The 15,171-nt window shown below is 37.1% G+C and overlaps 1 protein-coding gene across 4 annotated transcripts in view; it reads right to left on the bottom strand.

The window, feature by feature from the left end:
* MXI1 (MAX interactor 1, dimerization protein) overlaps positions 1-15,171 on the bottom strand; it is an 80,054-nt gene that overhangs the window by 32,357 nt on the left and 32,526 nt on the right. For 2 of the 4 annotated variants that reach the window (XM_032312348.1, XM_032312350.1), the window contains exon 3: positions 3,241-3,270. The exons of the other annotated variants lie outside the window; for them this stretch is intronic. In XM_032312348.1, coding sequence (XP_032168239.1) covers positions 3,241-3,270 — 30 coding nt within the window. The remainder of the gene's footprint in view (positions 1-3,240; positions 3,271-15,171) is intronic. 4 annotated transcript variants of the gene reach the window in all.

Below are 15,171 nucleotides of genomic sequence, written 5' to 3'. Positions count from 1 at the left end.
TTGGATTCTTCCTTTGGCACTCACCTTCTGACACATTCCACTAAAGATGAGATTTATTTATATTGATAACTACCCCTTTTAAAAACAAATGCATCTGGGAAAGATTAATTCTCTATTACCTTTCAATTAAGCCTCAAGGAAGAGAGGAAGGGAGAAAGAAGAAAACAGAAGAGGATGAGAGAATCGTGTCTTAAGGGAGGTAGGGCAGGAAATCAGCCAGGGAGTCTTAGACCTGGGGCACCTGGGTGGCTTAGTTGGTTAAGCGTCTGCCTTTGGGCTCAGGTCCTGATCTCAGGGTCCTGGGATCGAGCCCCACATGGGGCTCCCTGATCATCGGGGAGTCTGCTTCTCCCTCTGCTTCTGCACACTCCTTCTGTCTCTGTCTCTCTCAAGTAAATAAATATAGAATCTTTAAAAAAAGAAGAGAGAGAGAGTCTTTGACCTAAGTAAATAAAATGGGAAAAAATGCCTTCACTGGAGACACTGGCGTTCATATAATATCCAGCAAAAGCTGCATGTTATACCTGTGCCACAGACAGATGCTATATTAAACAACTTTAGGACATATCAAAGTAATAATATGGGTGATAAAGTTATCAAGAAGTCGGAATTGATACATGGAATGCATTAAATAAAATTTACTCAAAGACTTAATAAGCTCCATTCTAAACAGTTTACTGGAGAGTCTCTTCAGTGTTAAAGGTTTTTGCCAGCTTTCCAATGAGGGTCTCCCAAGGACTACATTCAGGTGGGTGAAATAATTATGAAAGCCATGTGTTTATCAGTATGTAAAACATGTGGTCCAATATATACTCTATGCTCTAATTTAAAATACAATATAAGGTTTTAATTTTAGAATCCTCAGAGCTGTCACTTCTTAGTGTCTTTGCCATGTTTAAACTAGCCAGCTACTTCCTTTAACACACCAGAAATAAAAGGCAGAGAAGAGATTCTTTAAAATGAAAGGTTGGGGGGGGCGCCTGGGTGGCTCAGTCCTTAAGCGTCCGCCTTTGGCTCAGGTCATCAAGCCCCGTGTTGGGCTCCCTGCTCAGTGGGGAGTCTGCTTCTCCCACTCCCACTCCCCTTGTTTGTGTTCTCTCTGTAAAATAAATAAAAATCTTTAACATAAATAAATAAATAAAATGTAAGGTTTGCCAAACTGCTTTGCCACAAAGCAGTTTTTTACGAGACCACTTAACTTTGCTCCAGTTTTAATACTGCTTCACTCAATATTATGCTTCTATCAACTATAAATGCATCAAATGCTAGGTACTGAGGTTACAAAACTGTACAAAGCAGAATCTCTCGGGATGCCTGGGTGGCTCAGTCAATTAAGCATCTGCCTTAGGCTCAGGTCATGTTCCCAGGATCCTGGGATCCAGTCCCAAATCACCAAGTTCCTTGCTCAGTGGGGAGCCTGCTTTCCCCCTCTGGCAGCTCCCCCAACTTGTGCTCTCTCTCTCTCTGACAAATAAAATCTTAAAAGAAAAAATAAGATTCTCTCCCTTTGAGGCAGTCGTAGTCATTCAGCAGAAAGAGACATATGAACAGATAATTGCAATACTACCTGAGTAAGTTTTACAACAAGAGAGATGAACACAGCATTGTTCAAATACAGTAGTAAAAGCCACTAAGTCAGCCTGGAGGACTATGCAGAGCCTGTTAAGGAGGATTTGACATTTAAATTCATCTGCAGTGAGGTAGATAGGTTAGTCAATCTGTAAAGTCCCTTCTATTTAAAAAAAAAAAAAAAAAAAAAAAAGGTAGGACAAAAAAATTGAAGGTCATGGAAATCTTGTTTGTCAAAAACGGCTGATGCAGATTATTTCAGTTCGTTGTTTATTAATCTAATCTCTAATCAAAAACAAAATACTGTACTCATACAATCCTCATCTTCTCTCCCAAACTTGTCCTCTTCCTGCATTCCCTTTCTTGGTAAATAGTAATACTATCTAAAACTTAACCTTCCATGGTCAACTAACCACCAATTTCTACTGATTCTACTCCCCAGAGTCTCTTTTTTCTACTTCTATCTCCAATAATTACCATCATCCCTTACATTGGAAGCTTCGAATAGCTTCCAAAAGAGTTTTCTTGCCTCTGAGATTCCTTCTCCCAATCAACCAAGTGTTCACATTATGGCCAAAATAATTTTCCAAAGGAAAATTTTACAAATCTGATCACATAACAACCCATCTTAAAAATCACTGAACTGGGGGCGCCTGGGTGGCTCAGTGGGTTAAGCCTCTGCCTTCCGCTCAGGTCATGATCTCAGGGTCCTGGGATCGAGCCCCACATTGGGCTCTCTGCTCAGCAGGGAACTACTTCCTCCTCTCTCTCTCTGCCTGTCTCTCTGCCTACTTGTGTTCTCTGTCAAATAAATAAATAAAATCTTAAAAAAAAAAAAATCACTGAACTGCTTCCCATTGTTCTCAGAAGCAGCCCGAACTCTTCAGCATAGTTGTCAATATCTGGCTTGGCTTACACCCTGCTACAATCTTCAATATAGTACTCATACTGAGTGTCTTGGAGTTTTCTCAATATACAGTACTCACTCACCATCCTCTGTAGAGCCTTCCAAAACTCCCTCAAAAGAAAATCAGATGACTCTCCAAAGCAATCTTTCAGCACCTTCTGCTTCTCCATTACCGTACTCACCACACTATACAGTATTTTAATTACCTGTCTGTCTCCCCCAGGAAGCTGTAAGCTCCTCAAGGACAAAAACTACATCACACATTCTTGTATTTCTTATCTAAAGCAGTATGCTTGCCTGGCACGGACATATACTTCATGCTCAATAAAGATTTGTTGAATGGATGATGAATAAATGAACAAATGAATGAAGAAACTGCAAAGAAAGAGAAATCCAATGACCGACAATTTGTCCTAATATTTAATAGCTACACTACAGAAACCTTTATTCTGTCTACCTATAGCATGACCATATTTAAATCATAAGCCTTTCACAGTTAACCTGTTTTCAGAAACATAAAGAAAGGTGGCTACACCATAAACTCAAAATTCAAATGAGCTTAAGATTTACGGATGTCCTCCAGTTTAGACAGTATAAACGTACTACTTAAGCCTTTTTTTAATACATATATACCAGAATCACAATATCCTATACATTTAAAAAATAAAAATATAACTACATACATGCTATTACATTATTTTCATAGGTAAAACACTGAGTTTGCTTTTTAACGTAAATGAAAGCTGCACTCATCACTGACTCACCGATTCTTTTCCAGCTCATTGTGTGTAGACCTAAAAGGAAAACAAAAAAGACCATTTAGCCACTTGCTGCTAAGGCTATGGAAAGGGGGATTAGTTACTGCTATACCACACCCAGCAAATTCCTTTAACAATGCAATATATAGTCAGACTTCTACAATCTCACTCATCGGGAAGAAACAGTCTACATTCAATAGAACTATTTATTCGGATATGGGGTCTTCAGCTAACAACTAACTCTTCTGACACTGGTGTTTCACTCTTATTTTAATAAAATTAATACTAGCACATGTTCTCTTGCCTACTTCTAATAACCTACATTTTGTTTATTTGTAGATTTTTTTTTTTTTAAAGATTTTATTTATTTATTTGACAGACAGAGATCACAAGTAGGCAGAGAGGCAGGCAGAGAGAGAGGAGGAAGCAGGCTCCCCGCTGAGCAGAGAGCCCGATGCGGGGCTCCATCCCAGGACCCTGGGATCATGACCTGAGCCGAAGGCAGAGGCTTCAACCCACTGAGCCACCCAGGCGCCCCTATTTGTAGATTTTTAATTTAAACATTATCCCATTTTTGTTTAAAAAGAAAAATGTACCTCTATGTCCTCTTCTACCTCTACTTAGTAACTCCGAAACAGAGGGAGAAAAACGTCTTGGCTAGCACAGAAGCTGACAGGTTTGCCTTACTGCTAAGTGATACAAATTCAAGCTTTCCTGCCATTTGTGTAAAACAAAGTTATACAATGAAGAAAATAATATAAATCAAAGAAAATACATTAACAAAATCAAGAAACACACTTTTAAAAGACTGGGAGGATACGCCTCAAAATGCTAATAATGGTTATTTTCTTTTTGGGACTATTTTTCATTTTGCTTATCAGTATTTGTTATAATAATACTCATCATCTACTGAACAAGTATAGTGTCTGCTAAACAGTGTATTAAGCAGTTAACATACAATATTTCATTTTATCCCCAAACAACTCTTGTTTTCTAAGTAAGAATACTTATATTCTTCCTTACATAAGATCTCTGAGCCTCTGAGAACCTCTGAGAGGTCGAGACATGCTCTTGTCCCCAGAGTAGAAGTAGTAGTTTTGATTTAAGCCCAGGTTTCTCTTACTCCAAAACCCAAATTCTTTTTTTTTTTTTTTTTTACGTTTTTATTTATTTATTTGAGAGAAAGAGAAAGCACGAGCAGCAGGAGGGGCAGAGGGACAGAGAGAGTGATAAGTAGATTTCGCACTGAGCAAGAAGCCCAATGCGGGGCTTAATCCCGGGACTCGAGGATCATGACCTGAGCCAAAGGCAGACACTTATCGGAGTGAGCCACCCAAATGCCCCAAAACCCAAATTCTTTTTTTTAAATTTTTTATTTTTTTTAAAGAATTATTTATTTATTTGACAGAGATCACAAGCAGGCAGAGAGGCAGGCAGAGAGAGGGGGAAGCAGGCTCCCTGCTGAGCAGAGAGCCCGATGCAGGGCTCCATCCCAGGACTCCTAGATCATGACCTGAGCCGAAGGCAGAGGCTTAACCCACTCAGCCACCCAGGTGCCCCCAAATTCTTTTTTTTTTAATTAACATATAATGTATTATTTGCTTCAGGGGTACAGGTCTGTGAATCATCAATCTCAAAATCCAAATTCTTAACTACATGGTGAAGAGAGGTTAGAACACAGAGGCTAAGGCCAGACTGCTGGGGTCAAATAGTGTGTGGCCTAAAGTGCCTTCATTTCTCTGTGCTCAGTTTCCTCATCTGTAAAATAGGAAAAGTGACAGTATGTGTCCTCACGTGATTGTTACGAGGAATAAACAACTTTATACTGAAGAGCAAAATAACAAAGTCTAAAGTTAGCTATTATTAGAATTATGTTACAAGTTCTCTTAAATACACATGTACTACTTTTATAATAATTTAGCATTAACAATAATAGTAATTTTATACAAGAGAATTTAAGTTCCTGTCACCAGAACTAAAACTTTAATCATTTAATATATCCTGGTTAATTTCAAATGTTTTCAGAATATCACATTACTAATAATTTTAATCTGATTATTATTCCAGTGGATATTTAAAAATTATATTTCTAAACTTTAACAACAGGAGTGTTTTTGTCAGTCTTATAATTTGTAGAAATTTTACCCACTGTTTTAGTTCAAAAGCCAAAAGCCTTCTTTGACTTATTGTATCCTGTCCACTTTTTGCTTTCTTAATGGTATCGTAAGGTCCAAGTGACACAGGATGAAAAAGACTAATGTTCATTTTCAAGAGATTATCTTAATAAAAGAATTTCTCCCTTAAAAGTTTAAAAAAAAGAAAAGAAAAGAAAAGAAATTTTTAGATGCTTCAAGAATTCAGCCAAATGAACAGCAAGGATATGCATAATTCAGATGAAAGATATCATAAAAACACAGAACTTCCAGTTTAACAGACCCAAGAGCTCAAAACCTAATAAATAAATTACAACCAAATCTCTATCACTACGTAATTATTTATAAAAACTTTTTTTTTAAGATTTTATTTATTTATCAGATAGAGATCACAATAGGCAGAAAGGCAGGCAGAGAGAGGGGGAAGCAGGCTCCCTGCTGAGCAAAGAGCCCAATGTGGGGCTCTATCCCAGGACCCTGAGATCATGATTTGACCAGAAGGCAGAGGCTTAACCCACTGAGCCACCCAGGCACCCCTTATTTATAAAAATGTTTAAGTTCTTTTTTGTCAAAGTAAACCAGTAAATCAGAAGAGGGAAAGGACATATCTTAAACAGGTTTAAAATAAAGAATATTGTTCAAAATTTGAATGGGTATTCAATATGAAATTCCCCAACCCCTCATAGTAAGTTTTGCTTTAATTGCCTTTATCTGAAGAAAACTTAGAACAAGTGAAACAAACAATGGAACACTAAAGTAAGTAATAACGGAAACAATCTATTTAGAGAGAGGTAGACTATTTACCATAAACTTTTTCTAAACAGTTTGGAAATCCCACACATGGCCATAAATACAAAAGAATATATACATCCAAAGACAACCAATTGTTGAATTCCAATATTGTATTAAGCTTATTATCAAAGCTAGCACCAAAAGAACATAATCTGACCCCCTGCTGTGAACAAAATTAAAACAGCAGGTTCTACCGCCCCTCTCAGGCTTTTATTTATCTCCTTTCTAAAAAAATATAAAATAGCCAAGAATATGAACTTTTCCACCAAACCAATAATTACATGTCATATTTAGTTATACCATTTGTAACATTTAACAACATTTTCAAATACGAAGAAACAAAAATGATCATGTATGTAATAATCTTTACCATACTGTCATGATCTTCCAATTAAAAAAAAAAAATGCATCAGTAGTACTTCTATTTTGATGGCTTTTGTACCTGTCAGCTCAAGTCAACAAATACTTTGCTTCTTTAAGACTGTCTTAGGCTACAGGGCATCAAAGATAGTCTCTAGTTGATAAATTTAAGACATGTATAAGAATAATTATAATTCAAGGCAAAATAAATATATGAAGAAAAGTACAAAGTATTGTGGGAGTTTAAAGTAGGCAGAATTCACTTCCAAATGTGGCTTTCAGGGTAAATTTTAGGAAAAGGTAGCATTTGGTATGAATCTTAAATGATGACTATTTGCTACTAGCAGAGGCTGGACCTGGAAGGGAGAGGACGTACCAAGTGGAAAGGAGCGTAAATAAAGCAGCACAGCTGGCCCACTACTATATGGTCAACTAATTTTCAACAAAGCAGGAAAGAATACCCAATGGAAAAAAGACCCTACAACAAATGGTGCTTGGAAAACTGGACAGCAACACACAAAAGAATGAAACTGGATCGTTTTCTTACACCATACACAATAATAAATACAAAATGTATGAAAGAACTAAATATGAGACAGGAAACCATCAAAATCCTACAAGAGAACACAGGCAGTAACCTCTCTGACATCAGCCATAACAACTTCTTATGTCTCCTGAGGCAAGGGAAACAAAAGCAAAAATAAAATACTAGGACTTCATCGAGATAAAAAGCTCTTTATCTTCATCAAGATAAAAAGTACAGCAAAGGAAACAATCAACAAAACTAAAAGTTAACCTTTGGAATGGGAGAAGACATTTGGAAGTGACATATCTGATAAAGGGTTAGTATCCAAAATACATAAAGAACTTCTAAAACTCAATACCCAGAAAACAATTTAGTTTAAAAAAAATAAATGAGCAGAAAACATGAACATTCTTCCAAAGAAGACATACAGATGGCCAGCAGACAGGTGAAAAGATGCTCAAACACCATTCATCATCAGGGAACTGCAAATCAAAAACTACAATGAGGTATCACCTCACACCAGTCAGAAAGGCTAAAATTAACAGCACAACAGATCTTGGCAAAGACACAGAGAAAGGGGAACCCTCTTACATTGTTGGTAGGAATGCAACCAGTGCAGCCACTCTGGAAAACAGTATGGAGGTTCTTCAAAAAGTTAAAAATAGAACTAACCTATGATCCAGCAATTGCTGGGTATTTACCCAAAGGATACAAAAATACTGATTCCAAGGGGCACATGAATCCTGATGTTTATAGCAGCATTTTCCACAACAGCCAAACTATGGAAAGAGCCCAAATGTTCATCAACTGATGAATGAATAAAGAAGTTGTGGTATATGTATACAATGGAATGTTACTCACCAATAAAAAAAGACTGAAATAGTTCCATTTGCAATGATGTGAATGGGCCTAGATAGTATTATACTAAAAGAAACAACTCAGAGAAAAGTAAATACCATATAATTTCACTCTCAGATGTGGAATTTAAGAAACAGAACAGATGAACATGGTGGGGAAAAAAGAGTGAGGCAAACCATAAAACAGACTCTTAACTACTGAAAACAAACTGAGGGTTGCTGGAGGGGAGGTGATAGGGTGATGGGTTAAATCAGTGATGGATATTAAGGAGGGTACTTGTGGGAGCTCAGTAGGTAAAGCCCCTGCCTTTGGTCAGGTCATGATCTCAGGGTCCTCGGATCGAGCCCCACATCAGGCTCTCTGCTCAGCAGGGAGCCTGCTTCCCCCTCTCTCTCTGCCTGTCTCTCTGCCTACTTGTGATCTCTCTCTGTGTCAAATAAATAAATAAAATCTTTAAAAAAAAAAAAAAAAGGAGGGTACTTGTGATAAGCACTTGGTGTTCTCTGTAAGTGATGAAGTGATGAATCATTAAATCCTACACCTGAAACCTGTATGGTAACTAACTGAAATTTAAATAAAAACTTGGAAAATAAATAAAATAAAGGTAAGCAGGGCTATGAAGTCTAAAGCAAAACCAGAGAACAACAACGTATAGGTCATGAAGATCTGTGGTGTTAGAGGAAAAAAGTCCTGAGTCTTAACTCTATCATTCACATTAGCTGTATGATTTGAAACAAATTACTTAACCTCTCTGATTAACAGTTTCCTCATTTGTAAAACAAATAATAACATGTGGCTTGGCTGGATTACTGTGAGAATGAGAGGAAAATATGTAAAAGCATCTAACACATAATAAACATTCAGTAAATGTTTTAGTCATTGCAACTACACTTAATATTTTTTTTTAAGATTTTATTTATTTATTTGACAGAGAGATCACAAGTAGACAGAGAAGCAGGCAGAGAGAGGGAGAGAGGGAAGCAGGCTCCCTGCTGAGCAGAGAGCCCGATGCGGGCCTCGATCCCAGGACCCTGAGATCATGACCTGAGCCGAAGGCAGCGGCTTAACCCACTGAGCCACCCAGGCGCCCTACACTTAATATTTTTAATAAAACTAAAAATATACTACCTAAAACAATTAAGTATATACTACATGAGGCAATAAATTGATACATTCTCAACAACACTTGAGATTAGCCTGGAAATAAACAAACAACCATAATGATGAAAAAAGAAACTGAAAGAAAAGAGAAGTATTTCGGTCATTTAGTCAGCTGTGAAAACAGTACAAGGTTAGGGTCTGAGAGAGAGAGAGATGACTAATTACATGTACATGAAGAAAATGATGATCCAAATAGTGCTGACAACAAAGGAGCATCACATACTAGTACACTCAGAAACAAACTTTTTGCTTCTCTGAGCCTATTATGTCCAACCAAATCCTTCCAATAACATACCATTGCGATATTCAATTATGGTAAGTTCTCTGTAAGGTTGAGATGTTCTAATAATCCATTGGGTTAGCCCACTTTTCTTCTCCAAATAAAATGCACCTCTGAAAGCAAACACTAATGAATTGTAGCCTTTCAGACACCCTTACTCTGAATTCTTAACAACTTCCAGGGACGGAGAAAAGACATTTCTATCATTTTATCAGTGAATCGCAGGTAATCTTTTCCACAAATAATATCCCTTTAAGGGAGACACGTTAATGAATTCACTATTTGGGAGTCATTATTTCAACCAGATCTGTGACTTTTCACGGACTACAACACAGCTCTAATACATAAACTTTTAATTCTGTAGGGTGTAGTTTGGTGGCAGTCAATGCAATGAAGCAAAGAACTGACACGGAACGAAACAGTACAGTTTGGCTCAAGAGTAGTGCCACTGTGGAAGAAAACTAAAAGCCCCCGTGCCCAGAATTAATACTCTTCCAGCAAAAGAAAAGACCTCTCTATCTTTGTTGAGTTAATGAGCAAGCCCCAAATTTGTTAACATTTTTGTTCCACTTGCGTTGTGAAATGAACATTGTCCTCCACATGATGAAAATAACACATTCTCTGAAGCTAAACACGTGTCTTCTAATTGTATCCTAAAGTTTATATCTCCTTCACATATACTCAAAAGGCAAGAAAAACAGAAAACCTCAGCCACATTACAGGTGGGGTCTCTGAAGTATATACCTGAAGGGGGCTGATGAGAATACAGAATTTTTTGCTGCCAGTGGTATAATACAGTGTTGAATAAAGTTTGAAAAACACTGTAATAGAAGATCATGCTAATTGCCAATAAAGTAATTCTTTTTTAAATTAAATTTTACTGAAGTATAATTAACATACAGTATTAAATTAGTTTCAATACAATGTAATGATTCAACAATTCTACACATTCCTCAGCGCTCACCTGGTAAGTGTAGTGACCGAACAATATTATTACAATTTTACTGACTATATCCTCTATGTCATATTCTTCATCTTCAAGATGTATTTTTTAAAGATTTTATTTAAGTGTTTGCGAGAGAGAGAGAGCACGCACATGCATGCACACTTTCGGGGGTAGGCGCAAAGGGAGGAGCAGACTCCCCGCTGAGCAGGTAGCCCGACAGGAGGCTTGATCCCAGGACCCCGAGATCATGACCAGAGCCAAGTGCAGACACTTAACCAACTGAGCCACCCAGGTGCTCCTCACCTTCATGACTTATTAAAGTAATTATTTCAAAAAGATAACTTTGTATATTTATTTCTATCAAAGGTACACATTTCTAAAAACCATTAAAAACCATAAACCTTGAATATTGCAGGCTTTTAGGAAACCTGCCTTATAAGGAATGTATTGCTTTTTTCTTAAGAATGACAAAAACATAATCACCCCAATAACTAAAGCCACAAAAAAGCAAGTGTCTAAAAAAGATACATAAGAATAACTACAATCAATAAAATTTCTCTCAAAACTTACATAACAAAACTGAATATATACAATCCTTATGACTCAGCATCTCCACTCGTTGGCAAATACCAAACTAATATATTTTCATCGATGGACATACAAAAGAATACTCATTCTTTTCATACTAGCCAAAAACTGGCAACAAACATCCATCAATAATGGAGTAAATAAGCAAACTGTGAAGTACTCATACAATGTGAAACCACAGAGCACTGAAAATGGACTATTGTGCAAAAACATGGGTGAATCTTCCTAACTTGAACATAATGTTGAATGAAAAAAAGGCAGATACATGAAATATATACAGCATAATTCCATTCATACAAAGTGCAAAACTGGCAAAATTAATTTACAGTATCAAAAGCTAGAAAAGTTGGTTACTTCAGGGAAGGGATGACAGTGACTAGAAAGAGTCAAAGGGAAGAGTTTTTTTATTTTTATTTTTTTGAAGGTTTTATTTATTTATTTGACAGAGAAAGAACAAAACAAGCAGAGGGAAGAGCAGGAAGAGGGAGAGACAGAAGCAGGCTCCCCATGGAGCAGGGAGCCGGTTGGGGGACTGGACCCCAGGACCCTGGGACCATGACCCAAGAAGGCAGTTGCTTAACTAACTGAGCCACCTGGACACCACCAGGGAAGAGTTTCTAAGAAGAGTCTGTTATATTTTATTTCTTTACCTTCGTGAAAATTCATCAAGCTGTACATTCAGAATTTGTATATTTTTCTGCATGTACATTTTCAATAAACAGGAAAAAAACTTTTAATTGCATATTAAATTCAGTAAATTCATATTGAATTCAGTTAAAAAAAAATCCTTTTTTTAAGACTTTATTTATTTCACAGAGAGAGAGAGCGCACGTGCACGCACAAGCAGAGGGATTGGGAGAGGGAGAAACAGGCTCCCCACTAAGCAGAGAGCCCTATGCGGCTGGATCCCAGGACCCTGGGATCATGACCCGAGCCAAAGGCAGACAGATGTTTAACCAACTGAGCCACCCAGGTGCCCCAACAATTCTTATTTCAAATATAGCAAACAACTAATTTAAGCCTCTGATAAATCTTTTGGCTCACTACATAAGCATGCCTAAGTCATTCACTTTGTAAAGCCTAATTTTCAATAAGTTTATAACTATTAAAATTACACAGAGTAAGTTCTCTAAGAACTAAGAACTAAGTATGTTCTCTCTAAGCACAATGGAATTAAATTAGAAATCAAAAATAGTTAAGATAACTAGAAAAACAGTAATATTTGGAAGGTAAGCCACAAATCAAAAAACAAAATGCAGAGAAATTAAAAAATATTCTGAGTGAAAATAAAAACACAACATACCAAATTTGTTGGATGTAGCTAAAGCAACACTCATACAATAATGTTTAACTTTAAATTCTCCTATTAGAAAAAAAAAAAAAAGGTTAAAAATCAGTGGTCTAAGTTTCACCTTAAGAAGCTACAAAAAGGGGCGCCTGGGTAGCTCAGTGGGTTAAGCCTCTGCCTTCGGCTCAGGTCATGATCTAGGGTCCTGGGATCGAGCCTCACATCAGGTTCCCTGCTCAGTAGACAGCCTGCTTCTCCTTCTCCCTCTGCTGCTCCCCCTGCTTGTGCTCTCTCACTCTGTGTCAAATAAATAAATAAAATCTTTTAAAAAAAGAGAAGAAGCTTCAAAAAGAAGAGCAAATTAAATAAGTCACAGGTTAAAGAACAGATCACAAAGAAATCAGAACATGTCTTCAGAAGGATGATAAAGAAAATGCAAGATATCAAAATTTGTTTGATGCAGCTAAAGCAGTATTTCAAGAGAAATGTTTAGCTTTAAATCCTTATGCTGGGGGTGGAGTCTAAAATCAATGATCTGAGATTCCACTTTTAGAAGTTAGAAAAAGAAGCAAACTAAACTGAAAGAAGTTGAGCAATGGTTCTCAGGTATGCGCTATTTTGCTCACCAGCAGGTATCTGACAATGTCTGTAGACATTTTCTATTATTACAATGAGGGGATCACTGGCATTTTGTGAGGAGAGGTCAAGGATGCTGCTAAAGACCCTATGATGATCAAAACAGTTATCTGCCCAAAATTGTCCATAGTGCTGAGGCTGAGAAACTCTGAAGTAGAGGAAAGAAATAATAAAGCCAAGAAGAGGAATAAAGAAAATAAGAAACAGGAAGCAACAGAGAATATTAATAACACCGAAAGTTGACTTTAAAAAAGCCAGTAAATTTGACAAACTTCTAAAACAAAAAAGACAAAAATTGACAAACTTCTAAGAAAAAAAAAGACAAAAATTACTAATACAAACAAAGAAGTAATATCAGGATGAAAAAGTATACATCATTATAGATCCTATACACATTACAAGGATGACAAGAGAATATTATAAACTTATTGCCAATAAATTCAAACAACTTAGATGAAATGGACAAATTTCTTTTTTTTTTAAGATTTTATTTATTTATTTGACAGAGAGAGAGAGATCACAAGTAGGCAGAGAGGCAGGCAGAGAGGTGGGGGGGAAGGGGAAGCAGGCTCCCTGCTAACCAGAGAGCATGATGCGGGGCTCCATCCCAGGACCCTGGGATTATGACCTGAGCCGAAGGCAGAGGCTTAACCCACTGAGCCACCCAGGTGCCCCATGACTGCAATGATTTTTAAATAAAAACTCTGGAATGTGAGGCTCAGGTGACCTTCCTGGTTAGTAAATACATGAACATGCCAGGAAGGTAATGCATCTTGATTCCAGAGGAAAATGACATAGAAGCTCCATGTTCACAACTCTCCCAGACTTTGCCCCATATTTCTCTTCATTTGGCTGGTCCTGATTTCTATTATTTATAATACAATTTGAAATCATAAGTATAGTGCCTTCCTGAGTTCTCTGAGGAGTTCTAGTGAATTATCAAACCTGAGGGGATTAAGAACCCCTAAATCTGTAGCCAGTTAGTCAGAAATTAGCCAGTTAGTACAGCTGGCATTTATGGTGAGGACAGTCATGTTTAGAACTGCACCCTTGGGGCGCCTGGGTGGCTCAGTGGGTTAAAGCCTCTGCCTTCAGCTCAGGTCGTGATCCCAGGGTCCTGGGATCGAGCCCCAAGTTGGGCTCTCTGCTCTGCAGGGAGCTTCCTCCCCTCTCTCTCTCTCTCTGCCTGCCTCTCTGCCTGCTTGTGATTTCTCTCTGTCAAATAAATAAAATTTAAAAAAAAAAAAAACCACTGCACCCTTAAACTTGTGGACACGGTGCTAACTATGGGTGGCTGGTGTCAGTATCACAAAATATACCATGACCACAAAGAGTTTATTCTAGGAATGCAAGACTAATTTAAGATTCAACAAAAATACCAGTCAATGTAACTGACTGCATTAACAGAATAATTTGAAAAATACAGTATAATCTCAATAAATGCAGAAGCACATTTAACAAAATTCAGCATCTATTCATGATTAAAAAAAAAAAAAAACCTCAGTAAATTAGGAAAGAAAGGAATTTCCTGAACCTGCGAAAAGGCATCTACAAAAAATACAACTATCATACTCAATGGTGAAAGAGAATCCAAGTTTTCTCAAGATTAAGAACAAGGAATAATTCACCCTCACCATTGCTCTTCAGCACCATATTAGAGGCCTCACCAATGAAACAAGGCAGAAAAAAGAAACATCATATACAATGGAAATGAAGAAGTAAAATATCTGTACTGCAAACAACATCACTTATTATCTATTTAGAAAATCCTAAGGAATATACAAATTATTAGAACTAATTTAAGAAATTCAACATCCATTTATAATAGCATCAAAGATTAATAAATATCTAAGGATAAATTTTAACAAATTATATACATTCTGAAAAAATACAAAACATTGCTAAACTATGAAAACATCCAAATAATTGAGTAAATGAAGAGATATACCATGGTCATGAATCAGAATATTCAAGATTGTTCAGATGTGTGAAGTCTCTCTAAATTAATCTACAGATTCAATACAATCCGAATCAAGATTCTAATAGGCTTTATTGTAGAAACTGACAAGGAGATTCTGTAAGATATGTTAAAGTGCAAAAGACCTAGAATAGGCAAAAGAAGTTCTGAAAAAGAAGAACCACACTGGAAGATCTATTGATTTCATGACTTATTTAAAAAAAAAAAAAAAGGGGTGCCTGGGTGGCTCAGTCAGTTTAGGTGTCTGCCTTTGGCTCAGGTCATGATCTCTGGGTCCTGGGTCCTGCTCAGTGGGGAGTCTGCTTCTTGCTCTCTTTCTGCCCCCGCCCCCTGCTTGTGTGTGTGTGCACGGTCTCTCTTGCTCTTTCACT

The sequence above is a fragment of the Mustela erminea genome, chromosome 14, assembly GCF_009829155.1.
Source record: "Mustela erminea isolate mMusErm1 chromosome 14, mMusErm1.Pri, whole genome shotgun sequence".
Taxonomy (NCBI): domain Eukaryota; kingdom Metazoa; phylum Chordata; class Mammalia; order Carnivora; family Mustelidae; genus Mustela; species Mustela erminea.
The sequence above is the reverse complement of the archived record's forward strand: the minus strand, read 5'-3'. Positions and strand labels throughout refer to the sequence as shown.